The sequence below is a fragment of the Strix uralensis genome, chromosome 2, assembly GCF_047716275.1.
Source record: "Strix uralensis isolate ZFMK-TIS-50842 chromosome 2, bStrUra1, whole genome shotgun sequence".
Classification (NCBI taxonomy): domain Eukaryota; kingdom Metazoa; phylum Chordata; class Aves; order Strigiformes; family Strigidae; genus Strix; species Strix uralensis.
In genome coordinates this window covers 71,785,921-71,803,061 of record NC_133973.1, presented here as the reverse complement: position 1 = coordinate 71,803,061, position 17,141 = coordinate 71,785,921, and the positions used below count along the sequence as shown (strand labels likewise).

Genomic DNA, 17,141 nt, shown 5'->3' with positions numbered 1-17,141 from the left:
TGCGCATATACGTACACTGAGGAGTGCCTGGGCCTAAATAGAATGGGGGTGGAGTGCTCTCAAAGAGGTGGCGTAAGGTTGGGTTGGACCCTACAGTTCAGAAATGGTGCTGGATGTATTCAAGCAAGGTAGTGTAAGTAAATGCCAATTAACTAACCTGAAGACAAGTAAACATTGGGGTAAACTGTATGGGAAAGTGCCTTCTCTTCTGTGAACTTGGGGAAGCTTTAGCAGCCAGAAGAGAAATCTGAGTGGGATGATGGATAAAGCACTATAGTTAGGATGGGAAGGTTGTGCTTCACGTTCTTGTTCTGCTCTCTTCATCTGTTTAGACAAATTATGTTAATAAGCAAAGTGTCACTTGTTCAGAGATGGGAAGGAGTATGTGTGTGTCTTGGGGGAGGTAGGGAGGTCTGTTTTGTCTTAATCTATGTAATGCTTTTATATAGCATGACTCATTGATAACTGAGCCATGTGTATTATGGCAGTGTCCTATTCAGTGTTTTTTTTTCATAGGGAAATCGAGCAGGTCAAGATTTGCTTTCACTTCTGCATGGAAACACTTCTCCCTATGTTTGGAGATCCTTGCCCTTCCCTTTTTGTTAATGTGGCCATAATGTACAAGTGTTCCTCCTTTATTGCTGTTTGATGTTTGACACTTTTTTTACACTTTCTAGAAGTACTGAATCTGGTAGCTGGCTAAGGCTTTGTTAGAAAAATGAGACTATGCCATTAACCAGGGAGGGGAAGGGGGTGTAATGCTATTGATCAGTAGAAAGTAAGGACTTTCAGGATGTCTTAGACTAGAATTTACACAACTGTCATGTGAGAATACTGATTTTTATTGTGGGTTTTTTTGAGAACTAGTTAATTTGCTATAACAAGGGCTCAAAATATGAGCAACCCCATCTGCAGATGTCTAGAATGACACATCTTGAATGCAAGAAGGTGTTATCTTTTTAATAAGCAGCTTTCTGAATTTCTTTTATTTAGATTTTGTCTTTAGAATCCCATGTTCTTCTGCAACTTGTATTTTCTGAAGCCTGGAAATAGCCCAGGTGCTGTCATACATTCCTTTCCCCATGGTGAGGGCTCATTTTGGTCCTGGTCATTTAAACTCTTGAAAAGCTTGTCCTCCACCACTGTCCTCTGAAGACTCTGCTTTATAAGGAAGCAGAAGATGTAGCTAATTTAAGTTTCCTTGATAGCAAAGTGAGCTGAAATTCACTGCTTTTTTTTAACTGAGTTAATGTAACAAATTGAGGGGCTGGGCTGGTTCTTGGAAATGGTTCAAATATGAATAAACATCTGGATAGGAAAAGTAGCTGTTCATGATACTGGGAGAGCATGGATTTCTTACAGTATCTTTGCTGTCAAAACAAGTGTGTTGTGTAAGTACACCCTCAGTGAAACCCTGGCTTGTTTGAGAATAGATTGTGCAGTAATTATTTCTACTATCGTCTACCATTTGTATAGCTGTTGGTTGCTTGGTCATTTTGCAATAATATGTTGGATGTGTGAGATGTAAGCGTGGGAGGAAAAAAGGTTCTGAAACATTCTGTGTCTTCCCATTAGTGCCTGACACCTTCAAAATACCAATGCTTGATTAAATATGAAGCCATTGACTCATTTATACTTCTGTATTACTTGTGTTAACCAGCTCTAAGGTCAGATGTCATTTTACTAGAATAAGGAGCTGAGTCATAAAATAAAGTGCAAATGGCTTTATTCTGTAATTGTTGCTTGGATGGGGTAGCATTTAGGAGCTGTATTTGAGCATCAGTTGCCTAGATTGATGGGTTTGATCCTATGTCTGTTGTTCCATGCACAGACCCCAAATTTGCAAATGTCTTTGTTCCTGTATTTCATTTAATGCAGAAACTGATCACAGCACTTAAGTTGTACTTGAATTACTTTTTGATTTATTTGGCCTGTTGCTTTACTGGCGGAATTCATTGCAGATGAGACTGAAGAATCCAATGTAATTTTAATTGTTTTGGTAATTTTGATCTTAATTTGCTTAAATATCTTGTGTACACAGTGAGGAGCTAGGAGAGTTCATGGAGGTGAAAGGTGCCAACAGCCCTGGGATCCTTGTACTGACCACGGGCCTCAGCAAACCTTTTATGCGTCTGGATAAATACCCCACGTTACTCAAAGAGCTTGAAAGGCACATGGAGGTATATCTTATCAGCATTTATGTTCCAGCTTAATGATGATTTGGCAACAGTTATTTTAAAGGTACATGTCAAACATGATGGGACCCAAAATTACATTTGTTTGCTCTTCCGTCAGCCTTCTAAAATACGGGCTGCAATCGTTTAAAACTTAGTGCACTAAAACTTCCTGTAAAAGCTAAACATTTAAAACTAGCCAGAGAAGCTAATCTTCACTCCTAGAACAGTCTTGCAGGATCTCTGGTTGACTTCACACTGAATGTGTCTACTGCATACTACTTGAGGCTACTTTATCTTGTAGGAGTGCTGTTTCTCATCTTGGGACCTCAGTGTGTTGAACACGTCACCAAAATAGTCCCTTTGACTTCTACTGAACATTGTCCAAAAATGATCTTTCCAATATGGGAAGGTGTTTGAGGAGCTACTGTTTCCACTTTGCATTGCATAGGTTAGATTTTTGGAGTGTGAAGGAAGAAGAGAAATAGAAAGCATATGGGTCTTTGTCTTGTCACACAATTTGGTTTGTCAGTCAGTGACAATGGAACATACTAGTCTGTAAGGGATCTAGTTTGTGACAAAGCTAACATGCTAAATAGAACTCTTTAAAAAACACTTTCCCATTAGGATTTAAAAATCTCTTATCCACTAGGTCTTGTAAAACTTCCTTGGCTCTATTTTAAGTATAAGTAGAAATGTTATAAGTAACGCTTCATTTCTACTACAAACAAGACCACCAGTGTTTGACATAAGAGTAAGAAGGTGTGAAAAGAGAGCAAATAGGTTACAACTTCTATTTTACAGAATTGTTTGTTTGTATTTAGTTAAGCCTCTATTTTTTTTTAAATTAATTTTACTAGAAATAAAGTTTTATGTATGTTTTCTCCATTGTTTTTAGGATTATCATCCGGACCGTCCAGATATTCAAAAATCCATGACTGCCTTCAAAAATCTTTCTGTAAGAGCAATAAAAAGTACCTGATACATTTTAAGTAGAATGTTTCCTAATTTCATCCCCTTTTTTGCCTTTAAAAAAAAAAAAGTGAAGTTCTTTGTAAATGTATAAGAAATTTTTGAAAGCCTGAAAATTGGTGCTGTCTGTGGGCAGAGATAAGGATGGTAATTTGCTGGGGAGTTATAGCAAATAGACTATTGATGTAAGAGCCATGCAAAGTATTCTGCACCTCTTGGTCTGCCCTCTCGCTTGTGCTTCGTCTCCCTTTCTACTAGCGCTAGCATAAATAGCGTCCTGAAGGGCTGCTTTACAATATTTGAGTGTATATTCTGAGTTTTTTCTAAAGTGCATTCCTTCTAGGGGAATGGTGTCGGAGTTGGGGGAGAGGATGAAGGAGAAGGCGCTAGTGAAGTTCAGAAGATATGAAACTTCTAGTAACAATTGGAGCAGAAGCCTAATTTGAACAGATGAGCTGTCTGTCTTTAAAAAACAAACCAAACCAACCGACCTACCAACCAAACCCACACCTCAGCTGCAACAAGTGTATATTTAATGCAGTCTGAGTTTCCATAAACTTAATGTTTTGTGGTTCCTGTTAGGAGTGTGTGCTGGTAGTAACCTGGCATTTTCTATTTTGTATTTTTTAAAGCAGAAATGTAGTGGTTTATCTGTGTTCAGAAGAGGTTTGGGGATCCCATTCTGTTGGGTGCTTTACAAATGAGGAAACAATTCTTGCTGAGAAAAATTCAAATTAATGGGAGTACAGCTAGTAGAGCAGGTTGGAGACATTTAAGAAAAATAGGAACACAAGGTTATGCACGCTCATAGTTTGCACAATTGGTGTGGCTCTCTTTACTAAAGAAAGATGCTTTGTTGTATAGTCGTGTATTTGTGACAGCTGTGTTACTCTTCTGAGCCTAGCCATTTTTGCTTGGAAGTACAAAAATTTAAAATGTAAAGAATGGAGCAATTTGAGAAAGAGTGATGATGAATTTGAAACAGTAATTGAAGTCAGTGTATTGAAAGGAAAAGGAATAATACTGAAGTTAACAAAACTAGTTTTACAAGAAATATTGGTAATGATAATCTAAATGAAAATGCTTCAAGTTAGGTGCTGTCTTCTGTGTACTACAAGCCCAACAGTAAATGCAACTGTAGTGGTACTTCTACCCTTAACCTGCTCCAAGTTGATAGAGTTGATAGAGATGGTATTTTTCCCTATGTTTGTTAGGCACAATGTCAAGAAGTACGGAAACGGAAAGAACTTGAACTACAAATACTGACAGAAGCTATCCGCTGTTGGGAGGGAGAGGATATTAAAACACTTGGCAATGTGATTTACATGTCGCAGGTCATGATTCAGTGTGCTGGAAGTGAGGTAATGTCCTTCTCATCTTCACTGTTGGTCTTTCCTTTCGTTTTGAATAAAATTAATTATAATCATTATGCAGCAGAAATAAACAATGCTTCAGAGATGCTCATCTAGACTAAAATATCTCTACTGATTTTAGTCTTTTATTACAAAACCTGAAATAAATTTCCTTGAAGATGGATGGTCTCATTTGTAAAATTTACTGGAACGTAACCAAATATAGCAGTTATAAACATTGTAAGATGTTTTTGCAGGATTATTTTCAAAGTGCATAATTAAACAGAATTTTTCATGTGTAGTTCTGTTACAGGATTATTTTGCATAGCAGTTATTACAGTGTGTTTTAAATAACAAAAACTTTCATGTGTTGTAAGGTGTCTGAGGCACACTTTTTCTTTGCTGTTTTGGGCACTTTGCTCAGGTAGTAAATTTGGAAATACAAGCTTGAGGACCAAGTGGTTTTGAAGAAATAGAGTAAGAGGAGACATTAGAAAGTTGAAGGTGACACTGCAAAGTCTGGGGTGATTTTTTTTCAAAACAAGCAAAACACACAAAGAGAAGGTTGTCCTACCAGAAATAATGTTCAAATAATCTTAAAAGTAAGTGCTAACAGAAAGGAAATGTTATACAGATTACTAACATGTTTTTACTGTAAATTGTTCCCCTGTAACATCAATGAACCTTTGAACCTGGTGGGGGCTTTTGAATTGCAACCTCATTCAGTCAGTTTCATCCCTTAGAACAAAGGTGTCCGTAAATATAAAGAAAGAAGAGTATTTATGCAACTGAATATTTAAAATTTCATCACCTGTTATTTTTCTCTCAGATATTTTGTTAGGTGTTAAAATAAATAAAAAAGAAACCTGAATAAAAAAAGATAGTGCATCTTCTGCAGTCATGTCTCTTCTTGTAGTCTTAAAAACAAAACACCACCCAAACCCCCACTACCATCATGAGCTAAAACATCAAATATAATGGACTTTCAGAAGTTTCTGCAAGCATTACGGCTTTTTCGATAGATACAGAACAGCTTCATTTGTGTAAAAGCAGTTGGGTTTGGTTTTGTCTTTTCAAAAATTATACAAACATTTGTAGGTGTTTATTGAAAAATAGATAAGAACATTAAAACTTGGTAAGGATGTGTATTGTTTTGCAGAGATGCTTGAAACTGAGATGGTGGCTTTGGCAATGGATATACTTCTTTCATCATTAAAATGAAAACATTATACCTTAATGCTTCTCTCTTTCGTTGTTTGTCTATAGCAGTAGGTTGAGTAAACCTTCTCCTTCCATAAAAATACTCCCAAAACAAAAACACAAAGGTCAACATCATAAGTGAAACCAACAAATTGAAACCAGAACAAAGTAATGAGTGGTTTTGTTGCAAATATAAACATTATTACTTTCCTTCTGTATTCTTTTTCTACTTTGGGTCATAATCCAACATAATTCAAAAATCTGATCTCCCCAATTTGAGAGACCATGGTCTTGACATTACTGTAATGGCATTCATCTAAACTATATTAAGAAATATATCCAATGTGTAATTTTGGTTCTGCTGAAATTGGCAAAACAGTTGTTATCATATTAAACAAGGTCAGTATTTCACCAGACTGTAAAATTGCTGTTTTAAAATACTAAGCTGTATTCTCCAGGAAGAAGTATAGGCATGTGTTACTAGCACTTTTCAAATAGAAAATCAAGTAATTCTGGTTTTTGTTTTGGTTTGTTTTTTTGTAATTCTATGGAGAGTTAATTTTGCCAGGAGCAAATGTTTGTGGAGTAGTTATGGAGTTGTAACGTTAGTAGCTTTTAATAATATAAACCAGAAAAAGCAGGGAGGGAGCTTGTGATGTTGTATTTACTTTTTCATTTTCTTTTTTTGTTAAGGAAAAGAATGAAAGGTATCTTCTTCTCTTCCCTAACATTTTGCTAATGTTGTCTGCCAGCCCAAGAATGAGTGGGTTTATCTATCAGGTAATGTAATACATGTACATATGTGTGTAAATGTGTGGGCGTGTGTGTTTTTCTCCAAATGGTATTTCATAGGAAACTCAGAAGGATTATTAAACTTCTGCATTTATAAAGATAAAAGGTGATTTCTGCAATAGGAACTGGTCATCTGTTTTATAAAATTCTGGGCTAGAAGCCCAGGGTTTGATTTTTGCAGCTGTGATTATCAGCAAGGGGTTGGGTTTTTTTTAAGCTTGTTACTTCCTCTCATTAGCTACTACTAGGAGTAGCTTTTTAGATCTACGTAGGAAAACAGTGCTGTTGTACAGGTTTGTTAGTGTTGTTTCGTAAGACTTAAGCAGCAGTTAAAATTACACAGCACTCCTAAGCTTTCATTGGTGTGGTAGGCTGTTACCATCTGTTCCTTTAGACACGTCTACATTAGTGTTTGAATCAGCAGATTCACTTTTGAAATGACTATTTTTTTTGTGTGTGTTTAATGATCTTTTGAGTCACAGTGTAGAAGTCGTTTTGGGGCTCTCAGACTAGATTCGGTCTGGACGAAGCTGAACTGGAAGGCATGCTCCAAAAGTGCACTTTATCTGCTCTAATTACTGGAGCAGATCAAGTACATGGGCTGATATTCAGTCCCTGGCCCCAGCCTAGACGTAGCCCAGTGTAACACCACCCGAAATGCATACAATGTGGCCTTCCGGTCCTTAGCATTAGGTGTTTCACTTCATAAATCCTCTTCTCACTGCTGGTGGACAGAGTCTTTGAGCTCTCTACCAAGTTTCCTAGCTGAATACTTGTGCTTGTTTCCCCACTACAGAAATAGAGTGACTCTGCTATAGTGCAGGAAGATCAGTGCCAATTGGGTTGGCTCCCCTGTAGCTCTAGGACAATGTTTCACAGGAGCACTTGGGTTTTGGGTGTGTAGTTCCAAAGACCCTGAGAGGTGAAGTTAAAGCAAATGCACAGTCCATGACTTCCTGAAATCTTTATAAATGTTCAAGTATTGCTATGTGGTTTCCAGACATCACAGTAAAACACTGAGAAAAAAGGGAAAAAAATGCAACAGAGTTCTAAAAGGAGCCAGAGATTTGCCTGCTGTAAGTACTTCTGTAAATCAGGCTCTTGAGCAGTTTGTTCCATTCTCCTGAGCAGTGATTTCCCTGCCATGAAGGAATGCTGAAGGTTAGTCATTTGAGGTCCCTATGTGATCAACCACAGCCAGTCACAAACTTTTTTTTTTAATTAAGAACAATTAAATTCCAAAATTCATGTTTGGATTCTTACCTTACCTGCCACAGTAGTAGCTGGATTTGTCTAAGACAGCGTTGCATTAGGTGGTTCAAGTGGACAGTCAAGTTTCTATTAGCTTTGTGCTGCTCTTAACAATGTTTGACCAGTGCTTTATCCCAACATTGATTGGAAAAGATACTAGAAAAGGCAGGTGAGCTCTGTATTCCAAGCAGCACAGCCAGAATTTCTGATGAAGGTAGATTCTTGTGTATTGGTTACAGAGGCAACTGACTGGAAATTTAGTGTGTTAACAAACAATATGAAATTAAATGATCCGTCAGGCTTTATTTTGCTCTCCTATTGTACATCACTTATATTTCTTCCTCCTCCCTCCCACCTTGTCCCCCAGGTGCACAGCATTGTTCACTAAAAAAGCAATTTTCTATGCATTTGTCTTCAGCTTCTATTTGGTATGGCCACAGCCCTTTCTTAGTGGTTGCCATCCAACCCTCTGTTGAATGCAAAACGTGATTTCCTCATAACCTCTCATGTGATTTTTCCAAACACTGAGAACTTCTCAAATTTTAATGACTACATATTCACAGTAAGGTAAAATTATTTCATCACTGTTTGTGTCTGTGACAGTGACTCAGAGCTGTGCCTGGATTGCATAATGTGGGCTGTCTAGACTTTTCTTCTGAGGTTCTTGTCTCAGAACTGGGATGGGTATGGACAGAAGATGATGAAGCTCCCTCAGTCATTCCCAGGGAAATGATGCCACTGGAGGCAGCATTCTACACTACACCCTCCCTGTATTTCTGAATATTCCAGTTAGCAGCAGGCTTTAGATTTTCTGGTTGATAGTGGTGATACCTGCCACATGAACTAATGGGGAGAACTTTTGGCAGTGATAAACTGAGATAAACAGGGGGCACAGACCATACTTCACAGGAGGGCTTCACAGTTGTTTGAAAGAAGGGGAATATCAATGATTCCTAAGTTCAGTTACATTTTCTCTGTGTTCTGCTGACTTTGCTCGTTTTCTCTCCATGTGGTTCAGGTGATCTTTGTTCTGTCACCAGTCTTTTGCTTGTATCCCCGTATTTCCTTTCCTCCTTCGTCAGCAGTTCTTGCGCTTCTCTTTCATTGTGATTGTATGCTGTGTTATTCATGAACCAGCAAACATGGAAAAACAGAAGAGAGAATTTTAGGCTGCATTGTAGTGCACAGTGCCACCAGGTTTCCTTCAGTGGGGAAGCTGCTGCAAGAAAACTCTCCCTTTCTCTTTGGCCTCTTCAGCTTGAGCATGCTCTGTGCATACAGAATATCAAGTGATTTTTAGTTTCCAAGATTCTAAGAAACCTTTGTGCATTCTGCAGTCATTAGGAAAGAAAGAAAGAAAAAAAAAAAGTGGTGGTTTTTTTCTTTTCCCTCCATTGGAGCCAAAATTCCACAGTACATAGTATTTGCACTTTTGCCAGCATGTGCTCAATAGTGTTTCTGTGCAGGAGAATACAGGATCTGTCTTAAAGAACTGTAAAAGTTGCATTTTTGGTAAAGCCTTTCATCCTGATAATATTCAGTCTTATTTATTCTTCTGTGTTTCTAAAGGGTTGAAAAGTTATCCTAAACTGTCATTTTTTTTCCAGCTTGACTGGGATTTGATCTTCTGCAAAATTAATATGTTCTTCTGAAACATTACAAATTTACAGGTGTTTTTACTGCTTCCCCCCCCACACACACACACACTTCTGTGAGTGAAATTAGTAGTGCGGTTGTTAGAAACATAATCTTCAGTAAATAATAGATGCATTTGTTCAGTGAAATCTTCCTTTCTAAATCTACTTGTACCACAAACCTTATTTTGAGATCTAATCAAACAGTTTGCAGACAAATGTGCTTAAAAATGAGTCACCATTGTCTCTAATTGTGTAATATGGATGACCCTGAAGGTCTCTGTCTCAAGAACCTGAGGCTGTGGTGAGTGACCACTATTGTATTTGTATGGATTTCATAGCCTGCATAGGTATCAAATAGATTCACTGAAGTCACAGGTGTCATTTGCAGAAGTTGGGCATATTAAAAACTTCCATTATGAGGGACTTGTGTGGAATGTTTCTAAACCCATCAGTGTGTGTATCTTTGTCAATTTACTGTGTGTGTCTTTGTTCAGAGCTTGAAGTTTATACATTCTTTACTTGGTAGTATTTTTGTGTGTTTTGGATTTAACTTCAGTGTTACTGTTGGTTGGTTTTTGGTTTTTTTTTAGGGAAAACTGCCAATGACAGGAATGACTATCACAAAGCTAGAAGACAGTGAAAACCATAAAAATGCATTTGAAATATCAGGTATTGACCATAAATATTTGTATTTACTACTTGCTCCAGGACATGCTATTTCAAATATCAAATGTTCTGTCTGAACAGAGAGAACAAATTTTTCATTGTGAGGGTGACCAAGCACTTGCACAGATTGCCTAGAGAAATCTTCATCCTTGGAGATACTCAAATGCTCTCTGGCCACAGTCCTGGGCAACCAGCTCAAGGTGCTTGTGCTTGGCTTAGAGAGGTCCCTTCCAGTCTCAACCATCCTGTAATTACACAAATTTTGTAAGGCAGCTACCCAGAGCCTCACTTGAAAGCTTCTTTTCACTGCTTGTCTTAAGCAGTTAACAAACTGTCTTTGCATGGGATTCATCCCCAAATTTCTGTATTTTAATGAATGGAGGCAGTAGCCTTGGAGAAACTCCTTTATAATGAAGCAGTTTGAAGTATGCTATTCACTGGTACAAAAAGAATTCCAGATACTCTCTAAAAGCTTTAAGCAAGAGCTTTCTTCTAGAAATGGTCCACCTCTTTCCTGAGAGACCTTTATCATCTCTAATGCTAACGACAGTTGCCATTGTGCTTGCTTTGGGTAATTTCTGTCTGTTAAGTCATTTGTTTCAGCATGCACCTTATATCCTTGGTCAATTTAAAGGACAGTGGGAGCAGGGTCCACAGGTGGAGCTTCATACCTTCATTCATTTCCCAGATCAATTCTGCCTCTAAGCAGGTTGCATTTAAGTAAAGTAATTTTGATCCTTGTAAGTGGCAGGCAGTACCAGACATCAATGCTGTGAGGCATCAACAAAAGCTGTTGATGGTGCATGTTCTTCTGAGATAATGGCTGTGAAGCTGATCTCAGATGGAGGAGTGTGATGGGTTAAAATGGAGTTAGCTGCAGAAATTAATGTTTGGTTAACATTGCTTTCCCAAGTGACTTTTGCCTCAGCAAAATATTAAATTCAGACCAACTTTGTGCCTTTTTCTGAAAGATTGGTGAACTGTATTTTATAACTTTTCATATACTGTAGCGTACAGACTCAAGAATGACATTTTAGGCTATATGCTGGCTTTCCTGGGGAAGATGGAGAAGCATAAGGCTACTAGATGAGCCTGTGTCCTACATCTATTTCTTGTCATTAAAGGTTTAATTGTTAGAGGTGGGGAAAAAGGTGGAGCTCGTATGCTTAGCACAAGAACAAATACATGGAGGAAGTGTCTGTTACAACCTGGAAAAGTGAGATGCTGTTGTACTGAAAATACAGGTTAAAATTTTGCTTAGTACTTAGGGGATATAATGTTTTAGGAAATGGTTGTCTTCATAATCATGTCAGATGGACTGAGTTGTTCTTCTATGGTTTCCTCCATCTTCTGTTTTCTGTCGCCTAGGAAATATGATTGAGAGGATACTAGTGTCTTGTAACAACCAACAAGATTTGCATGAATGGGTAGATCATCTGCAGAAGCAAACCAAAGTCACAACTGCTGGGAATCCCACCATTAAACCTCACTCTGTACCATCTCACACAGTAAGAAAGAGCTTCTGGACTGAAGTGAATGAGAGTGTATGCAGAATTAGGTTATCTGGCAAATATACCACCATGTAAAGCTCTTTTTTTAGCCATTAATAACAAGAACTAAATGTTATGACCGTAGTTTAATGGGTCAAAAGATCATTCTGTTTTTAACAGTGTGAACAAAGAATAAAATGCCTAGATCTTGGTGTAATAGTTTAACGGGTAAAAGACGAGTCATTATCATTACTTTTTCTGTTTTGACCAAGTAATACAAGATGGTCTTTTAAGTATCCTTAGAAGAGTAGGTTTTAATTGGTGGTGTACTTGACAGACTGTGGAGAAACACTTTCCTGAAGTACTTTCTTTGGGGTTCTGCATTTGAGTTGTTGATATGAATGGGCCTAAATTTAGCTTGGTCTTTAGTGGTGAGAGAAGTGGCAGCAGGGCTGCTTTAGCTGTTCTTTCTTTAGTGCATGCTCTGTCTGTGGTAGACAATAAAAATTTCTTTAAGCTCCATTTTTCCAAATAATCATTTTGTGTAAAATTTTTCAAAGGCCAGCTGTAACAAACAGAAGCTCTAGACAGTGAGTGAGATAATTTCACCAATCCTTGATGTGATATTATGTCTTACAATAATATGCTTTCTTTCCCTTCCCATCACCTTTTTGTCTTTGACAGCTTCCTTCCCATCCAGTAACACCCTCCAGCAAGCATTCAGACAGCAAGCCGATACCACTGACTCCTGCGTACCACACTCTCCCTCATCCGTCACATCATGGAACTCCACACACCACGATAAATTGGGGACCTCTGGAACCTCCAAAAACACCCAAGCCTTGGAGTCTGAGCTGCTTACGGCCCGCACCTCCATTACGGCCTTCAGCAGCTCTTTGTTATAAAGAGGTGAGATGTGGCAATGAAAAAATATGACTGTAGTAGGCCTACAATGGGAAGCTTAACTCTTTTTTACACACCACCATTTTACAGTTTTGTGCATGGTTTTATACAAAGATGATTTAACAGCCAATGCAGAATCAATGGTAATGGGCTAGTAAATGCTGTTTATTTCGAACAGGGATTTAGTCTTGCAGCTCAGAAAGTGCTAAGGCTTGTTAGGAGAGGCTTCCCCCACCTCCCCCAAGTGCTTCCACTTATTTCCACTCTTCATCCAGTTAATGAATAGGCTGGTTTTTTTAAACTAGCAATTCGTTTATGTTGATCATCCAGGCTTATTGCAAAGTAAGTTATTTGCTAAGCATGCTGCAAAGTATCTAGGATAAGGGAACCTGTGGTGCTTCCAAGTGCTGTATCAAATCATTCTAAACAGCTATGGTGGTATAATTGACTCTTGGTTTCTCAGTATTTACCACTATTACTAGGTAACAATATATTTTTTTTAAAAAAATAGGTAACTGTCAAAATATGTCATGTTCTTGTACTTAAAAGAATGTGGTGGCTAATGTTACTATTTGCAAAAAAAAAAGCTTAGATGTTAAGATGCTGTTGTATTTTTTAATTAGCATATGGTATGAAACAGGAATCTGTTCCAAGGGAGATAAAATGTGTTGGTTTTAACAACAAAAAGATGGTGGTGATGGGTTAATTTGATCTGCCACTACATTTTACATGGTTTTGTAAATAGCAAGAAAATGCTAGATTTATGCTGGAAGTCTGTGTGTATGTGAGGAGGATATTGGATACTCTGTGACTTGGTGGTATCTCCTGTTTCAAGTGTCTTTGTCATGTGTTCTCATGTTACTAATTTAGTGTGAAGCAACAGGGCCCAAAAAGAGTCATGCAATTATACCTAGAACATTTTATTCTGCAAGCATGAGATGTTGACAGAAGAATTTTATTTTGCAGATACGTAAATTGCAGTTTCTTAGATACTGTAGCCTAAACACTATGCCCTGGTATGGGGTTTTTTTGTGGTGGCTGTGTGTGACTTTTTCCTTTTGTAAATCCCCTACACAACAGGGAAGAAGTGATAGGTGATCTGCAATTGCAAGGTTAGTATTTAGGCTTAGTTATGCTCATTTTGTAATTTAGGTTAAATTCCTTTTGTGCTTTCATGTAAAGGGCACTAAATTCTCCAGTGTGGTAAAATTTCAATCATCTTTACAGTGTTTATCATACAATGATATTCAAAACCTATCTTCATCTTCTTTGGTCTGTCCTGCTCATTCACGTTTTTACTTTCTTGTTCTGTATTTTTATAGAGGATGTCTTGTATCCTTAAGGTAAGGGGTAGATCAGTATATTCCTTTTGTTCCTGTAACCTAGTATTGTTCCTGTGAATTAGCATGACCACATTTTGAACAGAAATGCTGTATTTGTTGCTGTATTTTTTTTGCTGTAGAGCTTTGTAAGGACATATCTAAACATGTACAGATTCTGGCTTTGAAGAGTATACTACCTGCCAAGCTTCCTTGTTAGGTCCTTTTTTACCTGCTTCTAAGTAGACAAGTGAAATGGGTTGTCTATTCAAAAGTTAAGGAAAAAAACCTGTGTTAACGTATGCCTGCCTCTTCCCTTCGCTCTAGCTCGCAAATAGCCTGCATGCTTTTGCAGCAGCTTTTCTGTATATTTCTGTTAATAGAACAAATTAAATATCTGACTTTGTGTAGTTGGAGGAAGGGTAGAGAGGAATCTGCCAGTTCAGGCAAAGAGGATGTGCCAAAAAGTATTAGTAAACTGAATTTTGGTGCTGTTAAAAGATTTTTAGTTATTAATTCCTATATGCATCTTAGAAATTAAACTTTTGAAATATGGTAAAGAAGCTCTACTCTTTTTATTCTCTTGTTCCCTGCACAGGATCTCAGTAAAAGCCCTAAAACTATGAAAAAGCTGCTTCCCAAACGCAAGCCAGAACGGAAGCCATCAGATGAAGAGTTTGCACTGAGAAAAAGTAAGAGACTTGAACAAATGTCTGCATAATACAAAGGCTGGAATTAAGATGAGTTTAAATTCTGTGAAAGTTAGATGTACAGTGTAAGCAAGTCATCTGGTTTCCTTTCTCCTGTCAAGGGAGAGGGGGTAGGTATTTCCAGAGGATGGTTTGTTTTAGTCATCTTAGATGCTTATTTCACGATGGCATTAGTTGCTTTCCAGAGCTTTACTATTGACAACAGTGGATGTATGCTTATGAAGTGCCTATTTCTATCGGTTTGCTACAGAGGGAAGTGAGGTTGACTATAGAGCCATGTAAAGTTCAGTAAGGTAAACCTGTCTTTTAATACTGTAAACAGCAATTTGAAGATAGTGTCCCATTCTTGCAGAATACTTAGTAGCTATGTTCTTAAACTGATCCTGGTAGGAGCTGCTGCTGATTTGGGTGTTGGAAAGCTGGGTATTGCTGCTCGTTCGAAGACTAGTTGCTTCCATAGTCACTCGTTCTGAGATCCAACAGTGAGCTCTAATCTCCTAGAAATAAGGTCATTTCCTAGTATCTGTGTCCGAATAAATTGCAGAGCTTTGGACTGCTTGAAGTCTGAAGAACAACACTGAACTGAGAGAGACTGATGAATGTATAGAAAAACAGAAGGGTCGAAATCTGGATGTTGGGATAATTTGGAGTGGAGGGAACATTAATGTTATCAAGCAAGCCCGATATTCACTTAGTTGTCAGTGTCATTCTAATTTTTCCTTAGAAATTTGTGTGAATGAATAATCCAATTAGTTGTATCATTAAAAGACAGGGTATTTAAGCTGAAGACCAGATTCTTCTACTGCAACTTTTGCTTCTCTGTGTCTGTCCTTTGCTCATGGGCTTTTTAAGATAGAGGCTGTGCCTTGAGTGTTCAATGCATGAAGTGTATTGTTGTGAACGTTGTCTCTCACTGGTTTACGTAGGGTTGGAGAGAAAAAGCTTTTTCTCAGGGCACTGTTGGTTTGTTTAAGGTGAAGGTTCTTCTGAGTGTGCTGTGAATTTCATATGGCAAAGGTTAAGGTAGTGAATAGAATGATCCTGTGCTCATGGATGCGCAAGTGGATGTTTTAGTTCAGGATGTTTATCCTCACTGGAAGGTATCTGTTTAGGAAAAATGTAAGTACTGCAGTACAGTATCATTTCAGATGTAGGAGGATGGAGATTCAGTAGTTGTAATGAGAGTGGTAAAACTGTCAACTTGCAGATTTAGGAACTACTGAAGAACACTTAGCAAGAGGAGATAAGAGTTATTTTTGAGGGGAAGGAGGGAGTCTGTAGCTTGCAAATACATTGTTCTACTGATTAAATGAACACCTTCCAGTATTTTGCATGTAGGAGATAACTTTTAATAAAAGGGATTTTTGATGATGTTAAGTCAAGGAGTGTTACAGAAATATTTACTGATTTTTGGTATTCATCTCTCTCTTTCCCTCCTTGTGTCAGTAATTAGAAGCTTGTTGAGCTGTAAAAGTTTTCCACTGAGGAACTTCTATTGAACATAAAGTTGATTGATAGATAGGTTTGGGGTTTGTTACTTGTCTTCTCTGGAATCCCAGGGATTTATGGGCAGTGTGTTGGCAACTGCTATGTCAAATTAGCATTATAACAGACAAACCAAAATAAGTAAGGTATTTCAACTGAGTGCCCTCACAATACTCATTTCAGAAGTGAAATAGTTGTCCTGCTACTGTAATAATATGGTTCTGCATTCTAACCACAATGAAATCCAATTATTTTTCCTGCCTTGAAAGAGAAATAACCTGTACTTTGGAGTACCTGCATCTCTTAAACTGTAGGGAAGCTATATTGGGTCAAGATAATTTCTTCAACAGTTAGCTTGTCAGCTGATCCCGACAAATGTTTGGACACTTGGCTTTGTTCTGGTGATTATAAATCACAAAAGCTAACAGGATGCATTGGCTGACAGAGAATACTACTGTGTGGAAAGCAGTTCAGATTCACACAGCAGAAAATCTTCAAGCCTAGGTTTTTCAAGGAGGAAAACAGGAAAAATGCTTTTAAAATGACAAATCATCTTGCCCTATACCTAGACTCCTTGTTCCATCTAAACTAATGGTAGAGGTACCTCTAGATTTCAGTTTGATTGGAATTTCACTGTGTTGCAAGTGAACAGTTAGACAGTCTTTTTACTGAATTCCTCAAAGAAAAGATTTGCTGTAGAGCTCTACCTTCAGGAAAATTTGGACATGTTAAGCTTGAATAGTTAATGGCTGTTTGGTTTAGAACCAGAGTGATCACACTTCAAAATATGTTCTGTGTACCTTCATGTGCTCAGAAAATTTCTTGAATGTGTGGGCAATTACTCTGACTTGGCTTTTCTTCCAAGCATTTCAAAATAGTATTTTGTATTTTTAAACTGTTACTTTTGCTCATTGAAGTTTGATTTTTAAAATAGGATGATTTAGAGAATTTTAAACGGTTGATTAGGTTGAACTTTGGACTCAACTAAACAGGGATTTACAAAGGCTTTTCTGTATTAAGAAACATAACCATGTTTAAAATTCTATTTTTCCCACTGATTCTAGGTACAGCTGCTTTAGAAGAAGATGCTCAGATTCTTAAAGTCATTGAAGCATATTGCACAAGTGCCAAAACACGTCAAACACTAAATTCAAGTAAGTTAGAAAGTACTGAAATGGCTAACTAAAACA

At 37.7% G+C, this 17,141-nt stretch overlaps 1 protein-coding gene across 6 annotated transcripts in view; it reads left to right on the top strand.

The window, feature by feature from the left end:
- Positions 1-17,141, top strand: part of ARHGEF7 (Rho guanine nucleotide exchange factor 7) — a 128,365-nt gene that overhangs the window by 92,314 nt on the left and 18,910 nt on the right. For all 6 annotated transcript variants that reach the window (XM_074859256.1, XM_074859254.1, XM_074859259.1 and 3 more), the window contains 9 exons: positions 2,042-2,180; positions 3,073-3,132; positions 4,361-4,507; positions 6,392-6,478; positions 9,969-10,047; positions 11,413-11,552; positions 12,219-12,443; positions 14,355-14,448; positions 17,016-17,105. In XM_074859256.1, the coding sequence (XP_074715357.1) occupies positions 2,042-2,180; positions 3,073-3,132; positions 4,361-4,507; positions 6,392-6,478; positions 9,969-10,047; positions 11,413-11,552; positions 12,219-12,443; positions 14,355-14,448; positions 17,016-17,105 (1,061 nt within the window). The remainder of the gene's footprint in view (positions 1-2,041; positions 2,181-3,072; positions 3,133-4,360; positions 4,508-6,391; positions 6,479-9,968; positions 10,048-11,412; positions 11,553-12,218; positions 12,444-14,354; positions 14,449-17,015; positions 17,106-17,141) is intronic.